This window comes from Pygocentrus nattereri, chromosome 19 (genome assembly GCF_015220715.1).
Source record: "Pygocentrus nattereri isolate fPygNat1 chromosome 19, fPygNat1.pri, whole genome shotgun sequence".
In the NCBI taxonomy this organism is placed as follows: Eukaryota; Metazoa; Chordata; class Actinopteri; order Characiformes; family Serrasalmidae; genus Pygocentrus; species Pygocentrus nattereri.
Genome location: NC_051229.1, coordinates 2,013,477 through 2,036,231, shown reverse-complemented (window position 1 = coordinate 2,036,231; position 22,755 = coordinate 2,013,477). Strand labels below are relative to the sequence as shown.

The window sequence follows — 22,755 nt, the reverse complement described above, 5'->3', positions numbered from 1 at the left end:
ATTGAAGTGTAGAATATATTTATTTGTCCTATCATTCATTTATGCTGCTCGTTCATTAAAATCTATTGATTTTCCAATTTAAAACATTAATTCATTTTTTCCCTCTAAACGATGCCTGCGTTGTGATAGGCTAATGTGAAGTGGAACGGTGCAGCCGGCAGCCAATCAGCGCCGAGTGGGAGGAGCGCGTCGTGTCGCGAAGCGATTCGAAGACTCGTTCAGGAGGGATTCGCTTGCGCGGCGCCGACGAGCAGCTCATTAAAGCCCGAAGTTCCGAGCGTCGCTGCACCAGCTCCGTCCGTCCGAACCGAACCGAACCAGCCGCCAGCCGAACCATGTCGAAAAAGGAGGCAAAGCCGGGAGAGGAGAAGGCAGAGCCCGAATCCAGCTGGAAGCACCTCATCTATAACCCAAATACGGGGGAGTTTGTGGGTCGCACTGCCAGCAGCTGGGGTAAAACACAGAAAACCTATTTCTAAATCATTACAGCAGCCAAATATCATTCATTTCAGCCGGGCGGGCTCTCATGGATTCCGCGTGGAGATGCGCGGCTGGGTGGTGTGACGCGCGCCATGCGCTCATTCAGCGGCTCAGGTCTGTGTGGAGGTTACACGCTGCGTGGAAAAACGCCGTCCTCATATCACAAGGAGCCTCGGTGTGTCGCTTCCAGTCAAACACATCATGTGTTACACGCATTAAACGCAGTGATTGATCAGATAACGAGGCTGGAAACGGCCTCGCATCGGAATTTCCCGTTCCACCTTAAATGCCGCAGCATTTAAGGTGGAACGGGTAATTCCAGTAAGGGAATGAAGAAGCCTGCGTGTCGTGGAAAGGCCCTGCTGTCGAAAATCCACTTTGCGCTTCCATCTTCGACGGGAATGAAGCCAGTGCGAGGCGATGGGCTGGCGACCTGGTGATGCTGGGTTTTTTCCACAGTCCTTCAGAATGGCCAGGCCAGCTCAGACGTGCGAGGAAGGTCTGCTGAGGCATGTCAGACATGGCAAAGCCTGTTCCCTGTTATTAGCACTGCGCTGATTCACCAGGGGTGTGAAAATGGGTGCACGGTGGAAGTGGCGTGGGTTCAGATGCTCCCCTCCGCTCCAGATGGCTCCATCTGTGGGCATTGTCCTGCACAGCTAGTATTATTACTGATATCTGGAGGCCTTCAAGGTCAAACCTGCCTCGTTTTTCCTTTATGGTCGGCTTCGGAAGGGTAGAAGGCGACCGTGCTGTCCAGACATGACAGGAGAGCCGTCTTTAGCCTCATCGATGACGGACCTGCATTGTGCGGTCAGGCCTGGCCGATATATCGGTTCCGATCAAATCGGCTGATGTGGATTTATTGGTATTGGGTAGAAAGGCTGAGGGTAAAACCCTCATGATGATCTTCATAAACGGCTCGCTTTACATGATAACAGCAGTAATGTCGGATTAAAGGGCCAGATTTTTCTAGCTTTTCCCTTCTGGGTCTTTGTACCGGATACGGTGCTCTTCTCGCACCATTTCCACCCTGGCTGATTCTGTTACTGCGCCTTTAAGATATTGTAGCACTCATATGTAAATAACTTGTCCTGAATGCCCGCCCTTATTCAAATTCAGCCCAGGCTGAAGTAGTCCTTATAGCTTCATAGTGAAGGGGCGTGGCTAAACCGGTGTAGGCTAAATGCAAGCACATTGATTGATTGGTTCTGTCTTATGGAAATTCGTTTTTTCCGTGATTTGGGCCATTTAGACGTCATTGGAGAGCAGAGTGATTTGTTCCGGAAGGCTGGTATCCGTATCGGTGCACGTCGTTCACGCCTTAGTGTACATACGATACACGCCAGTCACAGGAGTAGCGCCTCGCCGAGCCGTATAGACCCCCCAGCCTTTAATCTCAGCTCAGCTGGCAGCGATTATTGAAGGTCATCAGCGTTGACACGTTTACGTGATGGAGTTTCTTCTAATGAATTCTAATCATTGCACTGACTTTGGTCTGTGAACACTGCCCTTCACCCCATGAATTCTGGGTCTGCGCTCATTATTCATGATCTTCTCTGAATTGGTCATTATCTGCTGTTCAGCGTGTAATATCCATTTTTCAGTATCTACTGTGAATTATTGTGTGTCTACTGTTAATTATTCCACACCTAATGAATTATTTTGTATCTACTATGAATTATTATAAATGTATATTGTTTGTTCAAGTGCTTATTCCAAATATATGAGAAGTCATTCAGCAGTAACAGAGTAAGTGTAGCATTAAAGTGGAGATACAGTAATTCAGTCTGCATGTACATTAATACAGTTTGTTGATGCAGTAGCGTAGTGTGCTTATACAGTAATGTGCATATACAGTAATGCAGTGTGCATATATGGTAATACGGTAATGCAGTGTGCTTATACAGTAATGCAGTGTGCATATATGGTAATACGGTAATGCAGTGTGCTTATACAGTAATGCAGGGTGCATATATGGTAATACGGTAATGCAGTGTGCTTATACAGTAATGCAGGGTGCATATATGGTAATATGGTAATGCAGTGTGCTTATACAGTAATGCAGGGTGCTTATACAGTAATGCAGTGTGCTTATACAGTAATGCAGGGTGCATATATGGTAATATGGTAATGCAGTGTGCTTATACAGTAATGCAGGGTGCTTATACAGTAATGCAGTGTGCTTATACAGTAATGCAGGGTGCATATATGGTAATATGTTAATGCAGTGTGCTTATACAGTAATGCAGGGTGCATATATGGTAATACGGTAATGCAGTGTGCTTATACAGTAATGCAGGGTGCATATATGGTAATGCAGTGTGCTTATACAGTAATGCAGGGTGCATATACAGTAATGCAGGGTGCTTATACAGTAATGCAGTGTGCTGATACAGTAATGCAGGGTGCATATATGGTAATACGGTAATGCAGTGTGCTTATACAGTAATGCAGGGTGCATATATGGTAATACGGTAATGCAGGGTGCATATACAGTAATGCAGGGTGCATATACAGTAATGCAGGGTGCTTATACAGTAATGCAGTGTGCTTATACAGTAATGCAGGGTGCATATATGGTAATACGGTAATGCAGTGTGCTTATACAGTAATGCAGGGTGCATATATGGTAATATGGTAATGCAGTGTGCTTATACAGTAATGCAGGGTGCATATATGGTAATACGGTAATGCAGTGTGCTTATACAGTAATGCAGGGTGCATATATGGTAATGCAGTGTGCATATACAGTAATGCAGGGTGCATATACAGTAATGCAGGGTGCTTATACAGTAATGCAGTGTGCTTATACAGTAATGCAGGGTGCATATATGGTAATACGGTAATGCAGTGTGCTTATACAGTAATGCAGGGTGCTTATACAGTAATGCAGGGTGCTTATACAGTAATGCAGGGTGCTGATACAGTAATGCAGGGTGCTTATACAGTAATGCAGGGTGCTGATACAGTAATGCAGGGTGCATATACAGTAATGCAGGGTGCTTATACAGTAATGCAGGGTGCTGATACAGTAATGCAGGGTGCTTATACAGTAATGCAGGGTGCTGATACAGTAATGCAGGGTGCTTATACAGTAATGCAGGGTGCTTATACAGTAATGCAGGGTGCTGATACAGTAATGCAGGGTGCTGATACAGTTTTGAGTCGTGTTTTTGTTCATGATCTGGTGAGTGTGTCCAGTGGAAACTGATCTTGAATCTGGTGGTTCTGGCTTGAATGTTCTGATATCCTTTCCCAGATGGCAGCTGCTCTAGTAGACTGTGATGCAGCTGGTCAGAATGCTGTCCACTGTGGACCTGTAGAAGTTACTGAGGAGCTGATGTGGCAGGTTGACCCGCCTCAGCCTCTTGAGAAAGTGAATAGTGCTGAACTGATACCAAATCAGTAGCTGCGCCGATACTGGCATTTAAACGCAGTAGCTGTATTGGCTATGGGGTAATAAAGGGGAATTCCACTCATTTTTGAACATTTCTCCATAATTCAATCTTTGGCATGTAAATAAAGTCTTTTGATGTGGTTTGATGCAAAATGCTCTGTTTAAGAGCAGCACTGAGATTTCTTCACAGTGGTGGTGATGGGAACCAGGCGTTGCCATGACTACAACACAGATATAGACACTTTATTTACCATCCAGAACCACCAGAGAACCTACACGAGTCTTCTGAGCTTATATGGAATGCTGATGATGGAAAACAGTGGAAAATCTGGAATAATGAGTTTTCTTTGGGGACTATTTTGCCGCACAGCGCCCTGCATGTCTCCCTCCACCATGAATGGAGTTGAAGTTCTCTAAACTCTCATAAAACAGCGTCTCAGTCATCAGGCAGTGAATTCAGAACCAGTTCATGTAGGAACTTTCTGTGAGGAGCTTTTAGAGGGAGACGTCTGGTTCCTATCACCACCACTGGGAATGGTTCTGACTGGTTTATCTAGAACCGAGCGTTTCACACCAAATCGCTCTGAACGGCTCTGTTTACATCTAAACCAGTTAGTTATGCAGAAATGTAGAAAATGGAACACGTCTGCTGTGTGGGTTGACAAGCAGCGGTAAAATCTATAATGCCAGTATTATGTGTGGTGAGGCGAGGGTCGTGAGTGACCGTGCAGTTGGAAATCCTTTTACACTATTAGGCACAATCCCATTTCACCCTTCGCCCAATTCTTGTTGGGATAGAGGGGCGGGGCGAAGTGATGGGGTTACATGACCCTCCAAACGGAGGTTTTTCAGAGACTCCAAACAGAGGAAAAAGGGAAATCGGCAAGACGGCAAGACAGCAAGACGGCTGCACGAGCGACCAAAGAAACCCACAAATTTTCTGTTAAAAAATTACGATAATCTCTGTTTGATCTTTAATGTCATTTCAGTGAATTCTGGTCGTTTTTCTTCATAACAAACATAAAAAATTTTAATAGCATGCTAATGTCTCGGTAGCCAGCTAGCTAACTTTCCCGGTCCACCTTAAATAGTCCAGCAGTTCTGACACCTGAAGCGCCAGAATGTAACTGCTGCTCCATTTAAGGTGGAACTGGAAAATTCTAACAATCTAACAACAGAATCTGGAGAATCTCTGACTTCAGCTTCACATCACTGAAGAATTAGGGGGGGTGATAATAAATAACTGCCCCCCTCTTTGAAGGCGTCTGATCCCTAAATGTAACTAAAGCCCAGCAGTGAGGAGCTGAACTTTCCCCTCCTCTGCTGTCCCTGCAGACGGGCAGGGTCGCCTACAGAGCGGCGCTAGTAGCTGATAATGAAGTGATGCTCTTTTATTAGAGGGTCTCATTTCAGAGGAAGATCTCAACCACTGCCCTGTAGCTCAGCTCCCAGGGGGTATGATTACTCTAGAAAACAAGGGGTGGGGGTAGAAAGAAGAGATGGAACTGGGCCTTAGAGTCGTTAGTTGTGCCTCAAATAAGCCAGATAATGCTCCAAGCTTGCAGCCCTTTAATGCCCCCTGAATGTGAGTCAGACTCTCAGTAATCACTCCCTGCTGTCAGTCAGTTACAGGCTGAGTTAACGCTGGCCCTGGTTGGTATGGAGGGAGTGAACATTAGAGAGACATGCAGAAGGATCCACCAGTGTCTTGTGGTAACGGAAGCCTTTAGCACAGAGACCCTCTAGCTGGGCCAGTGTGCCTACCAGCCCTGGAGGCGGTGCCCGTCTGTCGGTCAGCTACATCACGCAGCAGCAGGGTTTTGCGGCCTAGTGCTGCAGTCAAGGCGAAATCAAATTCCACAACTGACCACAACCCGCTTGTGCCCTTGGGCAAGGCACTTAACCCCTCACCTCCCCAGGTGGCGCTGCTTTGCTGGCAATGCTGTACTGCTCCTACATTGGGCTTAGTTGGGCACCAAAATGTTGAATTTCCCTTGTAGGACCAAAAAGTACAGACACCCCTTTTTGCCAAACCAGAGAAGAGAGGAGGGCGAGATGGAAAAGCGTAACATTACAACACATGTTACGTCACAACATATATTTTTTTGACATTAATAAATTGGAAAAGGCAAAAAAAAATGCTGTCAAAATCTCTGAATTCTCTGGAATGCTACACTAAATCCAGGGAAACAGGACTAGTGATGCTCCCTTTATACCCAAACGTGCATTTGGGAGGTGCCAGTGGTACCCAGGTACTTATGATATTCACGATAAGCTCAGAAAAGCACATTGTGACTTAATGTGATGTGATTCATCACAGCGATGGTGATGTCATATTTCGCAGCCCTTGGTTTGCTTGATTAGGGCTAAAATGATCATTTTGTTAGTACTGAGATCCTGATTATTCAACACGATTACTTATTGACTTTGGAAACATTATTCATTTATTTTTAATAAAGAAATTGATCATTTTTTATTGTCTTTTTTATCAGAACTGCACATAATTCAGCTGAAAAACAAATAAAATGCTACAAGTAATGGCATTCGCTCAAACTGTGACACACAACACAGATTTTACAAGTACAATATCAGGATTTACAGTAAACCGATGGCATGGCACTGTCGTGTGTGTTGAAGTGACAGAATGTGACTTTACATGATGAAACGTTCATGAAACCCCAGTTGCCTGAAACCGGCGTGAAACTAGACTGCACTTGAGTTGCGTGCTGTGAAACATCCTGCAGCTCATTTGAAACTCAACAGTTGCAAGAATCTCAGATTTTTCAGCATTTATTAAGAATTATTTTGTATCTACTATGAATTTTTCACTATGTACTATGAATTATTCTGTATCTGCTATGAATGTTTCAGTATTTGCTAAGAATTATACAGTATCTACTATTAATTATTTAGTATCTACTATGAATTACTTAATATCTACTATAAATTATTCTGTATCTGCTATGAATTATTCAGTATTTACTAAGAATTATACAGTATCTACTATTAATTATTTAGTATCTACTATGAATTACTTAATATCTACTATAAATTATTCTGTATCTGCTATGAATTATTCAGTATTTGCTAAGAATTATACAGTATCTACTATTAATTATTTAGTATCTACTATGAATTACTTAATATCTACTATAAATTATTCTGTATCTGCTATGAATTATTCAGTATTTGCTAAGAATTATACAGTATCTACTATTAATTATTTAGTATCTACTATGAATTACTTAATATCTACTATAAATTATTCTGTATCTGCTATGAATTATTCAGTATTTACTAAGAATTATACAGTATCTACTATGAATTACTCAGTATCTACTCTGAATTACTTAATATCTACTATGAATTATTCTGTATCTGCTATGAATTATTCAGTATTTGCTAAGAATTATACAGTATCTACTATGATTTAGTATCTACTATGAATTACTTAGTATCTACTAAGAATTATTCAGTATCTACTATGAATTTGTCAGTATCTACTGTGAATTATTCAGTATCTACTATGAATTACTCAGTATCTACTATGAATTATTCTGTATCTGCTATGAATTATTCAGTATTTGCTAAGAATTATACAGTATCTACTATGATTTAGTATTTACTATGAATTACTTAGTATCTACTAAGAATTATTCAGTATCTACTATGAATTTGTCAGTATCTACTGTGAATTATTCAGTATCTACTATGAATTACTCAGTATCTACTATTAATTATTCTGTATCTGCTATGAATTATTCAGTATTTGCTAAGAATTATACAGTATCTACCATTATTTAGTATCTACTATGAATTACTTAGTATCTACTAAGAATTATTCAGTATCTACTATGAATTTGTCAGTATCTACTATGAATTACTCAGTATCTACTATGAATTACTCAGTATCTACTATAAATTATTCTGTATCTGCTATGAATTATTCAGTATTTGCTAAGAATTATACAGTATCTACTATTAATGATTTAGTATCTACTATGAATTACTTAGTATCTACTAAGAATTATTCAATATCTACTATGAATTATTCAGTATTCATTACATTTGGAAGCTTGTAAAAAGCATTCCATATGTTTTATTTGAAGCTTACAACAGACATTCATATAATTGCTGCTGTTGGAACAAAACCTTGTATCTCCAAAATGGTAACTTTCCAGGAGAAGGAAAAAATATGCTTTACTTTTAATGGAAGTCAATGGAACCAGACTTTTTTCCAACTAGTTTTGGGGCCTTTGTTTTGGTCCATTTATCATGAAATTTACTAATTTTATGTAAAGAATAACAGAATTTGTTCAAATCGTGCCAAAAACTGAACAACGCTGCTTTTCATTCTTAACAACTAAGCAGAACCTGCTTTTACTGCTGTGTCTCTTTCCCTGCAGGTCAGACATTAAATCTAAGGCGCTGATTGTGGTTTAATTTGTCTCGTAGGCCTCATCTTGCTCTTTTATTTGGTCTTCTATGGCTTCCTGGCTGGAATGTTCACTCTGACGATGTGGGCCATGCTTCAGACTCTGGATGAAAATGTTCCTAAATATAGCGACCGCGTCGCTTCCCCAGGTGAGTCCCAGCAGAGACATCGAACACATCAGGCACAGATGATGCCTTTATTACGCATTGGTAAACACACAGTGTGATAATTAGACGTCCTCCTTCACTCCAGCAGCTGGATTAGTGGTGGATTCAATAGATGCTCGAGGCAGTGTTGATTTTTCTCTGAGAAAATGTAACTCTAGGCAATGAGCTTCGTGGTTTAAGCAGAGACGCAGTTGCAAAATAAAAAAAAAAGGTGAAGCCTAAAGTCCAGTGAGCAACAAATACATGGCCAACATATATTTAGTGCCTTTATTAATCATTATAGTGTTATTATTTTCATAAATTAATAAATATGTGTCATGAAAGTCGAGGCAACATCGTCTAATCGCTGATGATGTCACAAATAAAGCCACAGGAGAAGAGAGTGCTTTACAACAGGGGTCCTCAACCTTTTCCACTCCAAGACCCGCCTGTTTATATCAATTAAGCAGAAAAATCTTCCCTTTTTTATTGCTTTTATTGCTCACACTGATGTGGGGCCTGAAAAACCTCAGGTGTTCATTTTACTTCGGTCACAATAAAAAAAATTAAAAACAAAACTAAATTTGCAGTTATACTTAAAAAAAATAACATGTTTGAGGAGATGTTTCTGCCGCAGGGGTCTAGGCCACCAAGGGCCTCCCCGCAATCTCACACGTTGCCTCTTCGGGCTGAGCCCGGCTGGGTTACACGGGCTGCCCGGCCACCAGGCGCTCGGCGAGGGAAGCTACCCACAGGCCTGGCTCCAGGGGTAGGTCCCATTGACCCTCTCCCAGGCAGGGTACACGATTGTCTGTGTCCTTTTTTCATGGGGTTTTTGGATCGAGTTAGTCTGGGTCTTCACTCCAGACCTGTTCACCCTGGGAGACCGTACCAGGAGCATATTGCTCCCGATGACTTAGCTCTGAAGATCCCTAGCGTTGGACTCCGCCAGGGCTGTGCCATGTCTCCGCTCCTGTTCATGATATTCATGGACAGTGTCAGGGTGTAGCCGGGGTCAGGAGGGCATTATGTGTGGAGGCCAGAGGGTGGCGTCTCTGCTATTTGCAGATGATGTTGTTCTTTTGGCTGGATCACATGGATCGGTTTGCAGCTGAGTGTGAAGCGGTTGGTATGTGGATCAGCACCTCCTAGTGTGAGTCCATGGTCTTACCCCGGAAAAGGATGGCATGCCCACTCCAGGTAAGGGGAAAGGAGCTGCCCCAGGTTTAGGAGTTTAAGTATCTCGGGGTCTTGTTCACGAGTGACGGGAAGATCGTGAGATCGGCCGCAGGCTGGGACAGGCGGCACCAGTAATGAGGTCACTTTACTGGACTGTAGTGGTGAAGAGGGAGCTGAGCCATAAGATGAAGCTCTCTGTTTACTGGTCGGCCTACATCCTGACCCTCAGCTATGGTCATGAGCTGGGGGTAATGACCGAAAGAACGAGATCACGAATACAAGCGACGGAAATGAGCCTCTTCTCGGGTGGTGGGCTACCGGGAGGAGCTCAGAGTAGAGCCGCTACTCCTTCACATTGAGAGGAGCCAGCTGAGGAGGTTAGGGTATCTGATCCGGATGCTCCCTGGACGCCTCCCGGTGGGGATGTACCAGGCACGGCCTACCCGGACAAGACCATGGGGTTGTCCTAGGACCTGCAGGAGGGATTACATCTCCAAAGTGGCCTGGGAGCGGCTTGGGGTCCCTGGGAATGAGCTAGAGGAAGTTGCAGTGGACAGAGTCGTCTGGGATTCTCTGCTCTACCAACTACTACTGCGACTCCATCTGGACTAATCGGTTAACGATGATGATGATGATGATGATGATGCAGAAATGTCACAAAAATTGTGAAAAAAAAGGTAGATGTGCATGTGGACTGTGATTTGGAGCTGCAGTTCATCACTCCCACAGGAGTCTTTACAGGCTTTAGGGTGATGTGGTCCTGTCCAGCCACACAGGACTTTTACTGTAGTCTTTGGGACATTCAGTATCTGATCTTTGGAGCTCTTTAGATCGGTGGTGAAATGTTAGGACGAAGCCAGTAGAGCATGACGTGCTCTTTCCAGTGAGCCCTGGATCACCTCGCTAGCCTTCAGAGATAAGGACCTGAAATCTCCAGGTTCCTTACCTGCTGTCTTCTCTGAGGCGTCCGTATTGTCATAATGGTGTCATAATCCCATGGTCAGCAACTCTCTGACATGAAGCCCAAAGAATCTACGACCAGCAGTAAAGTAGTCTAGCCTGTGCAGCCCCTACTTGCCTATGTAAGCATATTTGGGTTGCATTGAAATTTCAGGCACGGAAACATTTTGATCGGTAGCAGCCCCTTCGGTTTTTGGCCAAAAGAGAAAAAGGCTGAAAATTTTGGATGAAAAAACTCAAAATATTAAATAGGACTACAAGAAAGTGTGACGGTCAACAGTGAAAATATCAGCCATGTGGTCCTTATTCACAGTTTTTTACTTGGAAGGGTAAAACATAGTCTGTTCACCACCGAGTATTAAAGGAATTGTTTGGTTTGATTTATCTCTGAACCCAGACGCCGTCGATCAGCCAAGGCATGTTTGATAGCATCTCCTGCTGTAAACTAGAGAAACGTATGTCAGATATGAAACCTGTTAGGCGGGAGATGTTAGGCTCACAAACGCTGGACTTGGACGGTCACTAAGCTCGTTTCTGTAACTACAAGCCCTAAAACATCTCTCAGCCCTCAAGACACCCAAATCTTCATTTGTTTCACACAGAGGCATCAAAGTGGTGCAGAACACGGTGCTTTTACTTCAGTCTCTAGAAACCAAAATCAGCTTTTATTGAGCTGTTGTATGCGGCTCTATCATTTGAACGTAACTGACAGTAACAGTCGCATCATGACGGACACTCTCTGCTTCCAGGGTTGGTCATCAGGCCAAAGTCGATGGAAATCGTCTACAACAGATCAGATCCCTCACAGTATCAGGAGTTTGTGCAGCATCTGGAGACCCTTCTGCAGCGTAAGTCCTCAGCACATCCCTTAAGTTTCCTCTTTTCTGGGAAAGAGAATTGATACAGGCCCGATGTGATTTTAAACAATCTTAAATAATTTTAAATAATGTGAATGTAAAGCTTACTTCCGTTTAGTATTCTAAAACTATTATACTACAAGGCATTAATAACCCCTTAGAAAACGTAATATTTCATGATTTTCCCACAAACACGTGTGACTGAATCTGAGACTTACTTTAGATTTAGATTGGGAATGCAGTTTCTCCAGCAGGGGCCGCTGTTAACACACAAGTGGCTGTGAACCCACACCAGCAGGAGCTCACCAACGCACGTGCTTTTAAAATGAGCTGAAACAGTTCAGCAACACAAGATGTTGAGTAAATGTATTATGTAATATGTGATTTTCAATAAATAATAATAATAATAAAAAAAGCATATAAGCTAAACAGAATAGAAAATAAGTGTAAACTGCAGCGGGCTGGGTTTGTGTGTCTCATTGTGCCAATTATTTATTAGATACTTCCTAATGGACATACTACTAACAGTCACGGTCAGAGATCTGGTAAAGGTCAGTCTCAGTTAGCGCTGCGGCTGAATGATTAATTGATTTTACATTGAAATTGCAGTTTAAAAGAGTACAATTTTAATTATAGCCTATATTATCAACGCTGTTGTTTAACAACTTATGTCAGGAAACTTAACGCAGTAACACTGCTTGTATATAAGCTCCCTACACTCAGTGTTCAGACCTCAAACCAGAGAAGATGGAAACGCTGCGGTTCTTGAAAGAAAAAATAGGCCTGTGGTCGCTTGCCTAAAACTTCTTAAATGTGTTTTAGAGCTGTTTTAAGTTGAAGGTAAAAAAAAAAAATCCATAGTTATAAATTGAGTTATAGTTGGGAGCATATCTGATCTTAAAGGGCCCATATTCTACATTTGTGTGTGTTTTTTTTTGTTGGGTCCAATAATAAAATTTGGTTTTATGTATCATTGATCTCTACATGATCATTTATCGACCTCTTTGTATTCCTCCCTCTCTCTCTCTCTGTATCAGAGTATAATGACACGGAGCAGGTGAAGAACGAGCTGTGCTTGGCGGGTCAGTATTATGAGCAGGACGGTTCCGAGCAGAAGAAGGTGTGTCAGTTCAGGAGGAGTTCTCTGGGGCTCTGCTCCGGCCTGCAGGACTCCAGCTTCGGCTACAGAGAGGGACGACCCTGCGTCATCGTCAAATTGAACAGGGTCAGTCCACCACTGATAATCACACATATCTCACATTAATATTCATTAATATTCAGAATGAACAGGGTCAGTCCACCACTGATAATCACACATATCTCACATTAATATTCATTAATATTCAGAATGAACAGGGTCAGTCCACCACTGATCATCACACATATCTCACATTAATATTCATTAATATTCAGAATGAACAGGGTCAGTCCACCACTGATAATCACACATATCTCACATTAATATTCATTAATATTCAGAATGAACAGGGTCAGTCCACCACTGATAATCACACATATCTCACATTAATATTCATTAATATTCAGAATGAACAGGGTCAGTCCACCACTGATAATCACACATATCTCACATTAATATTCATTAATATTCAGAATGAACAGGGTCAATCCACCACTGATAATCACACATATCTCACATTAATATTCATTAATATTCATAATGAACAGGGTCAGTCCACCACTGATCATCACAAATATCTCACTTTAATATTCATTAATATTCAGAATGAACAGGGTCAGTCCACCACTGATAATCACACATATCTCACATTAATATTCATTAATATTCAGAATGAACAGGGTCAGTCCACCACTGATAATCACACATATCTCACATTAATATTCATTAATATTCAGAATGAACAGGGTCAGTCCACCACTGATAATCACACATATCTCACATTAATATTCATTAATATTCAGAATGAACAGGGTCAGTCCACCACTGATCATCACTAATATCTCACATTAATATTCATTAATATTCAGAATGAACAGGGTCAGTCCACCACTGATAATCACACATATCTCACATTAATATTCATTAATATTCAGAATGAACAGGGTCAGTCCACCACTGATCATCACACATATCTCACATTAATAATGAACAGGGTCAGTCCACCACTGATAATCACACATATCTCACATTAATATTCATTAATATTCAGAATGAACAGGGTCAGTCCACCACTGATAATCACACATATCTCACATTAATATTCATTAATATTCAGAATGAACAGGGTCAGTCCACCACTGATAATCACACATATCTCACATTAATATTCATTAATATTCAGAATGAACAGGGTCAGTCCACCACTGATAATCACAAATATCTCACATTAATATTCATTAATATTCAGAATGAACAGGGTCAATCCACCACTGATAATCACACATATCTCACATTAATATTCATTAATATTCATAATGAACAGGGTCAGTCCACCACTGATAATCACACATATCTCACATTAATATTCATTAATATTCAGAATGAACAGGGTCAGTCCACCACTGATCATCACAAATATCTCACATTAATATTCATTAATATTCAGAATGAACAGGGTCAGTCCACCACTGATCATCACACATATCTCACATTAATATTCATTAATATTCAGAATGAACAGGGTCAGTCCACCACTGATCATCACACATATCTCACATTAATATTCATTAATATTCAGAATGAACAGGGTCAGTCCACCACTGATAATCACACATATCTCACATTAATATTCATTAATATTCAGAATGAACAGGGTCAGTCCACCACTGATAATCACACATATCTCACATTAATATTCATTAATATTCATAATGAACAGGGTCAGTCCACCACTGATAATCACACATATCTCACATTAATATTCATTAATATTCAGAATGAACAGGGTCAGTCCACCACTGATCATCACACATATCTCACATTAATATTCATTAATATTCAGAATGAACAGGGTCAGTCCACCACTGATAATCACACATATCTCACATTAATATTCATTAATATTCAGAATGAACAGGGTCAGTCCACCACTGATAATCACACATATCTCACATTAATATTCATTAATATTCAGAATGAACAGGGTCAGTCCACCACTGATAATCACACATATCTCACATTAATATTCATTAATATTCAGAATGAACAGGGTCAGTCCACCACTGATAATCACACATATCTCACATTAATATTCATTAATATTCAGAATGAACAGGGTCAGTCCACCACTGATCATCACACATATCTCACATTAATATTCATTAATATTCAGAATGAACAGGGTCAGTCCACCACTGATCATCACACATATCTCACGCTGCTGTGTTTCATGCTGCTGTTATCTGCACCTTCTATTTATTGTTTGTTACTTTTGGGAGTCGACTGGACTGTGAGTACAATGTTTCGTTCCACCTCATGTGCCACATGTGATGCGCATGACAATAAAGCCTTATCTGTCTATCTATTAATATTCAAAATGAACAGGATCCTTCCACCACTGATCATCACATATCTCACATCAATATTCAATAATATTCAAAATGAACAGGATCCTTCCACCACTAATCACACACATCTCACATCAATATTCAATAATATTCAAAATGAACAGGATCCTTCCACCACTGATCATCACATATTTCACATCAATATTCAATAATATTCAAAATGAACAGGATCTGTCCACCACTGATCATCACATATCTCACATCAATATTCAATAATATTCAAAATGAACAGGATCCTTCCACCACTAATCACACATATCTCACATTAATATTCAAAATGAACAGGATCTGTCCACCACTAATCAAATGTCTCATATTAATATTCAAAATGAACAGGGTCAGACTACCATTGATCATCACACATATATCACATTAATATTCATTAATATTCAAAATGAACAGGGTCAGTCTGCCACTGATCATTACATATCTCACATCAATATTAATTAATAGAGTAACAATTAATTAATCACACATTTTATTGTTTTATTTAAAATTATGATTTATTATTTTTAAAAGCAACTGCAGCACTACTACTTCTATTATTACTACTTCTAATAATAATTTATAAATAATGATTATGGATATGTTCTAATTCACTTTATTTATTTTCTTTATATTGTGTCAACAAGCCATGTTTCATGCTGCCCTCTTGTAGCAGCTGATTCTCAGGAACATGAGAAGGATCCACGTGCAGGTTAAAGGTGGTTTGATAAAATCCACGGGGCGAGGTCGAGGACAGGAAAGGAGGTCAAACAGAAAAACAGGCAAAAGTTCTCAAAAGGGCAAGAGCCAAATCAGCCCAGGGAGCAGGCAGCAGTCCAAAACACCGAAAAAGACGGGAATAAAGGAGGCTGGGTAGGACAGACACTGAGGAACGGGCAACACTTCCCAAGGTGTGAGTGCAACTGAGAGGGGTTTATAGGAGCAGAGCAGGGTGGGAATGAGGATCAGGTGGGGCTCGTTAGGGTGGTCATTAGAACTCAGGAGAGGAAGACCTCTGGTGGCCAGACGGAGGATTGCTGACCCCTCTCTTTTTTGACCACACTTTTAGCAGTGAACATGCATGTCCTGTATTTTCAATTATCAATATTATTATTATTATTATTATTATTATTAATCTGCAGATTATTGGTCTGAAGCCAGCTGGAGATCCGTTTATTAACTGCACAGTGAAGGTAAGTGGCTGATTAATGAACCGCAGGGCTGACCGTTTTCATTAACTCAGTGGAATTATGTCAGTTTGATATTTCTGGTATCTATTCAGTCGATGTGTCTGAATGTGTAATTAATAGGGGTGTAAAACGATGAAAATTACCAAAATTGCGTTCGATATTAATCTTAATTCTAGACATAATTTTTCCAGTGTCAGCAAAAACAAAAGTAAAGCAGCGACAAATCTCATTAATTTTTCATTAATTCAAATTCCGTTTAATCCAAATTCATATTCCCAGTTATGGGGGAAACACACTGTATATTGTATATTAATGTATAAAAATTATTCAAACGTTAAAAAAATTAATAGATTAATCACATGATTAACAGACTGGTTAAAATGATGGATAAACCTGTTTATAATCATAGCAATAAAAAAAGAAATACTTCATATTTCAATAGTGTATTAAGCAGCGTTCAGACAGGGAGTCACGCCATGTTACACGTGAGTGCTGATAGCATGCTAAAGGCTACACGGCTAACAACAACAGTACAGTGCGGCTTTACAGGCTTCTATTTGCATAATGTATTTATGCTAATTTTTATTTAGTATTTAATTTGTATTTAGCCTTTTCACACATCTCAGAAACGTCTTGCGTGGCTGGCTAATCCGCTCCTCAGCGTCTGTGTTTACATGCGAAGATTTTTGCTAATCTGATTGAACACATTCCGATTCCAGATTCAGGCTGAGGTGTTTATTCTCACTCTACTCAACACTCTGATGGAAAACCTTCGTTTACATGCTCACTACAAGTAATCAGACCCAAAATTACACACATTAAGAGTAGATGTTACCATGACAACCAGCATCAGGTGAGTCCAGTCAGAGTGAGATGAGCAGCAGTGAGCAGTGATTGTGTTTTTAACTGCTTTAAACTGACGTCAGACTCAGGAAAACGTCCTTCACACGTCCTTATTAAAGAAGGCCGAGAGGAAGACGTCGTGCTCTGAGACACATAAGCTGGACGTCCGTCCCACCGCCGTCTTTTAAAGATCAGAGCATGAACTTCGTCTCCTCTGCAGACCAGTTTCTGCTCCGCCGTGTTGAACGGTATAAACTCTCACTGTGACGCGACGCTCATGCAGAACGGACTGAAACTTTCCGATAGGGAATGTAATCGGATACAGGAGTTTACATGGATATTATTCTCCTATTTAACAGGTTATTTACAGGATTACCCACCTCGATCAATCGGATAGAGGCTGTATTCGGAATGGCCTCAATCGGACTAGACTATTCCGATAGTCTATACATGGACGTATACTATTCCGATTGAGCTATTTGTCGGATTATTAGGTTGTATGTAAACGCTGCTACTGACCCCTGCCCTTCGTCCACGAGTGGCCTCTTGTATAATGTAGGTCTGATGCACTTGGTGAGCTAACGTTAACAACTGTGGGCTCCCCCTTGTGGTGAAATTGTGAATTATATTCAGAAACATTAAGAAAGTTAAACATCGTGACCCTGAAATCGAAACGCACATCAAAATGGCATTTATATGAATCGTTACCCCCTAATAATTAACGACTGTAATCGTTGTGTAGTCATGACTTTTCATGGTTTTCATGTCTCGCCTGCCTGTTGTCCCTCTCCGTGTCTCGTCCTCTCTCACCAGCCTGTTCTTTTTTCTTCTTTTTCTTTTTTTTCTCTTCTTTTTCCTCTCGTGTTTCTATTGCATGCCGCCAGTTGAACTCCCATGTAAAGTGATGGGTAAGATCACTGTGTGATGCTCATGTTTATTCTCCCTCGTGTGTCTCTCTGTGTGTTCCTTCTACAGAAATCTGCATTTTCATGAAATTCTCACTTTTTTGATCTTCACTTCTGTATGTATGTGAACATTGCACTTCAAAGGAATGATAAACATTTTCGTTAAAATATTAGGAATAATGTTAAATGAATTGAAATCTCTTCTGTAGTAATAAGATTAAAAATAATGTTATTTATAGAGCAATTTTCATACACAACGCAGCTGAAACTGCTGGAAATCAAATAATAAGGTATAAAAAAGTAGAAACACACAAGATAAAAGTGATGATAATTGAAATAAAATAATAGTAATAACAAATAATAAGACTAGATGAAAGATGAAATATTTCTTAAAATTGGGGACCAAATTTGACTCCTTAGGTGGATCAAAAGGGGGAAGTGCTGTGTTTTTGTAGTGGTCATCACTGTGCTGGTTATTAGATCTGCACCTGCTGTGATTCAGTAAAGATTATAAAACCAGAACACTGTAAAATTACTCACTGTAGCTTTAAGCTGTAGTGTGTAAAGCCGGCGTCAGTCGCCCTCTGCTGAACACTCTGTGCACTGCACTGCCGTATTGCTGTTACAGTCTACAGATCATTGCCCATCTGGTTCAGAGTCAGAGCCGAAACACATTTCGGCCTTTTAACTGATCTTGGACTTTAGACTAAAATCCTAAACCTTAATTATGTTTATTTTATCAAAACTAATGATTCCATTCTGTCCCTACTAAAACATTCATAACTCTACCAAAAGTTTTGTTGAAGTTTTGGCTCGTTTTGAGCTCAGAAACGCAGCGAACTCAGCTTTGAACAGATGTTCTCACAGAAAAGCGTCATATTTCACATTTAAACACTAAAAAAGGCTGAACTGCTGAAAATATGGTGATTCTTAATGTTCCACACTGACTTTCAGACTTTGGGACACATTAACCCTGAAACAGTGGGATCTGCTCACCATGCAGCCTCGCTTCCTGTGTTCTGGTAGTGATATGAAAACATGGGACAGCATTTTTTAGGTTTAAGTTTTTAACTTAAAAAATGAACTCATGGTCAATCCACATCGACTTCAGAAGAAATCAAAATGAGCCTTTTTAAGTAAAATAGAAAAATGTCTCGTGAAAATAAAGCAATGTTATTTTCAGAAGTGTAAATTTGGGGGTTGAGGGTTTGGGAGAGACGTTCCAATAGAAAGGAAAACTCTGTAAAAGTAAAATATTTTGTACATTTAGCTTATTGCTACCTCTGTTAAAGCCTTGGGTTTAGATAGTTTAGAACTTTAGTATAAATATCTAAGATCTGATCATTTCGTTGTGTGGGAACACCGTTTGAACTAATGCAAAATGTAAATAAAAACAAAATGCAATGACGTGTTAATCATTTAAATGATTAGATGTCACTGAATATAGTACAAAGACAACATATCAAATGTTGAAACTGAGAATTTTTATTGTTCATTGAAAATTATTTGCCCATTTTGAATTTGATGCCAACAGTACATTCCAGAAAAGTTGGGACGGGGGAACAAAAGGCTGGTGAAGTTCTGTAATGCTAAATAAAACACCTGGTGGTTGATTGGCAGCAGGTCAGTAACATGACTGGGTATAAAGAGCATCTCAGAGAGTCTTTCAGAAGTAAAGGTGAGGAGGGGTCACCACTCTGAGAAAGACTGGACCATCAAATAGAGCAACAACTCAAGAAGAACGTTCCTCAACATAAAACAGCAAAGAGCTTCTGCTTTTCATCGTCTACGGTGCAGAACATCATTAAAGACTCAGAGAATCTGGAGAAATCTCTGTCTGTGAGGGACGAGGCTGAACACCAGTATCTGCTGGCCGTGATCTTTGGGCCCTCAGGCAGCACTGCATTAAAAACAGACATGATTCTGTAGTGGAAATCACTGCATGGGCTCAGAAACACTTCTGAAAACCACTGTCTGTGAACACAGTTCATCACTGCATCCACAAACGCTGTTAAACTCTAAAACACAAAGAAGAACCCAAATATAAACAGGATCCAGAAACGCTGCCACCTTCTCTGGGCCTGACCTCATTTACAATGGACTGAGGGGAAGTGGAAAAGCGTCCGGCGGTCCGACGGATCAACACCTGAAATTCTTTAGGAAATCATGGACACTGTGTCCTCCGGGCTGAAGACCACCCAGCTTGTTATCAGTGCTCAGTTCTAAAGCCAGTATTCATGATGGTTTAGGGGGCATTAGTGCTCATGGCCTGGGTGACCTGCTCATCTGTGAAGGCTCCATTAAAGCTGAATGATATAAACATGTTTTATCAACATCTGCTGCCGTCCAGACGACGTCTTTTTCAGGGAAGGCCTTGATTATTTCAGCAAGACGACGTCAAACCACATTCTGACTGTATTACAGCAGCACTGCTCCGTATTAAGAGTCCGGGTGCTAAACTGACCTGCCTGCAGTCCAGACCGGTCACCACTGAGAACATTTGGCACATTATAAAATGAGAAATACGACAAATGAGCCCCTGAAACTGACGATCAGCTGAAATCCTGAATCAGACCAGAACAGAAAACATTTCACTGTCAGAGCTGCAGCAGCGTCTCCTCAGTTCCCAAACACTGACCGAGCTGTTAAAGAAGAGCTGATGGACTCAGCGGTAAACAGACCCGTCCCAACTTTTATGGAACGTGTTGTTGGCATCAAACTCAAAATGGGCAAATATTTTTCAGAAAACAATCAAATTTCTCAGCTTCAACATTTGATGTGAAGTCTGTGGTATTATCCTTTACAGTTACGGTTCACATGATTTGTACGTCATTGCATCTTATTGTTATTTACGTTCTACACAGCGTCCAAACTTTTTTGGAAATGGGGTTGTAAAATGGCCCATCGACACTCCCAGTCAGAGGCTCTGACACACTGAAGGTGCATTTTCCAAGAAATATTTTTAATCTTGGGACAAAATACACATTACAGAGGCAGTTGATGCCTATGCTGGAAATCATTTCCGAAAGGAAAAATTCAAATTTCAATGTAAATGAAGTGAAACGCCCACAGCAAGTGGTCTTCACTGACCGCAGGGGCTCGGCTTGTGCCTCACCTTCGGTTCTGTTACTCCGGATCTCCTCTGGGAGTCGGTGTGTCCCTTTTACAGCTGCTGTCCGTGTGTTTTTAAAGGCGTGTGCTGATGTTTCATGAAATATCCTGTGTTCTGACTCGTGTGTCGGATCATTGCCTCAGGAACGTTTTCTCCGTTTCTGCAGGGAGAGAATCTGCTGACTCAGTATTTTCCGCAGGAGGGCCGCATTGACCGGATGTACTTTCCTTACTACGGGAAAAAGGCGCATGTAAGTACTGAACCAGGGCGGCTGTGAGTCAAACAGGCCCTAGGAGTCACATACAGTCACATCTGGTCATAAACAAGCTTGTTCGTCAATTTCATCTTTAATGTGTTCGTACAATTAAACTTACGCCTGATTTAAAAGTGAAATTAAAAATTAAAAGCTTCATTTGTGGCTAACTAACTTTAATACCAATAATGCGAACAGAAATAGACAAATAACAACAATAATACACAAATAACGTGCACATTGGCAGACTAGTACAAAAGCGGATGTGCAGTGCTGTGAAAAAGTATTTGCCCCCACCCGGTTTTTCACATTTAAACATTTCGGGCCGTCCAGTAAATTGAATACTAGATAAAGGCGACGCAGGATTTCAGCTTTTTAAAGGATCCTTCCCTTTATTGACGATTGAGATTAATTAAAAACCTATTTCAGCCGTGTGAGAAAGTAATCCCCCCCCCCCCCCCCCCAATCCCCACATCATCACAAAGGGTTCTGCTGTTATTACAATGTTAAGCTTGTAACCGTAGAACGACTCTTTGGGTACCATATAGAACCCTTTTCACAAAAGTTCTACACAGAATTATCTATAGCAGGTTCTCCATCAGTCTGTAGAACCCTTCCACCAGGCAAAGAAAGCTTTAATCATGCAGAGGGTTCTTTGAGTGTTTATGGTTCGAAGCAGAACCATTTTCTTGACTGAAGAACCCTTGAAGAACCATCTTTTTTAAGTGTGTGCATAGCAGCACATTTATTTAATTGTTTTTCAGTCTTTTTTGCCACGTTTTAGTTTTGATATTTTGCCAAAAAAAATATTGTGAATTAGGGAAAAATATTTCTGGTTATGATTTCAACACATCATATTATACATATTAATATATATAAAGTATCATCCTGATGTCTGATAAATGAAAATGTGACAGAGTTGCTTGTGTGTGACCTCGTGTCCTCCTGCCTGTAGGAGGGGTACGTCCAGCCTCTGGTTGCGCTGAAGCTGCTGCTGAGGAAGGAGGATTACAGTAAGGATCTGACGGTGGAGTGCAGGGTGGAGGGCTCGAACCTCAAAAACAACGACGATCGGGACAAATTCCTCGGACGCGTCACCTTCAGGGTGCTGGTGACCGAGTAACACCCAGCGCCAGAGCTGCCGTCCTCCGCTAGAGCCCGACCGATATGACATCACTATCACTGAAGCCAGTCAGTCTATGAGGACCTGACAAAGTGGGTGTTTAAAGAGGAATTCCACCCAAATTTCAGTGGGAATAATTCAGTGGTAGTTCAGCTAATGGTGGTGATGGGAACCAGACGTCGCCATGACTACAACACAGATATAAACACTTAATTTACAATCCAGAACCACCAGAGAACCTACACGTGTCTTCTGAGCTTATATGGAATGTTGATGATGGAAAACAGTGGAAAATCTGGAATAATGAGTTTTCTTTGGGGACTATTTTGCCGCACATCGCC

At 40.8% G+C, this 22,755-nt stretch overlaps 1 protein-coding gene across 1 annotated transcript; it reads left to right on the top strand.

The window, feature by feature from the left end:
* The first annotated feature begins 218 nt into the window (after positions 1-218).
* atp1b3a (ATPase Na+/K+ transporting subunit beta 3a) lies at positions 219-22,697 on the top strand. Its single transcript, XM_037531207.1, has 7 exons — positions 219-453; positions 8,336-8,464; positions 11,350-11,448; positions 12,495-12,682; positions 16,131-16,181; positions 21,205-21,288; positions 22,247-22,697. Exons 1-7 carry the CDS (start codon positions 336-338, stop codon positions 22,412-22,414), a joined length of 837 nt encoding a protein of 278 aa, XP_037387104.1. The 5' UTR covers positions 219-335; the 3' UTR covers positions 22,415-22,697.
* The last annotated feature ends 58 nt before the right edge of the window (positions 22,698-22,755 follow it).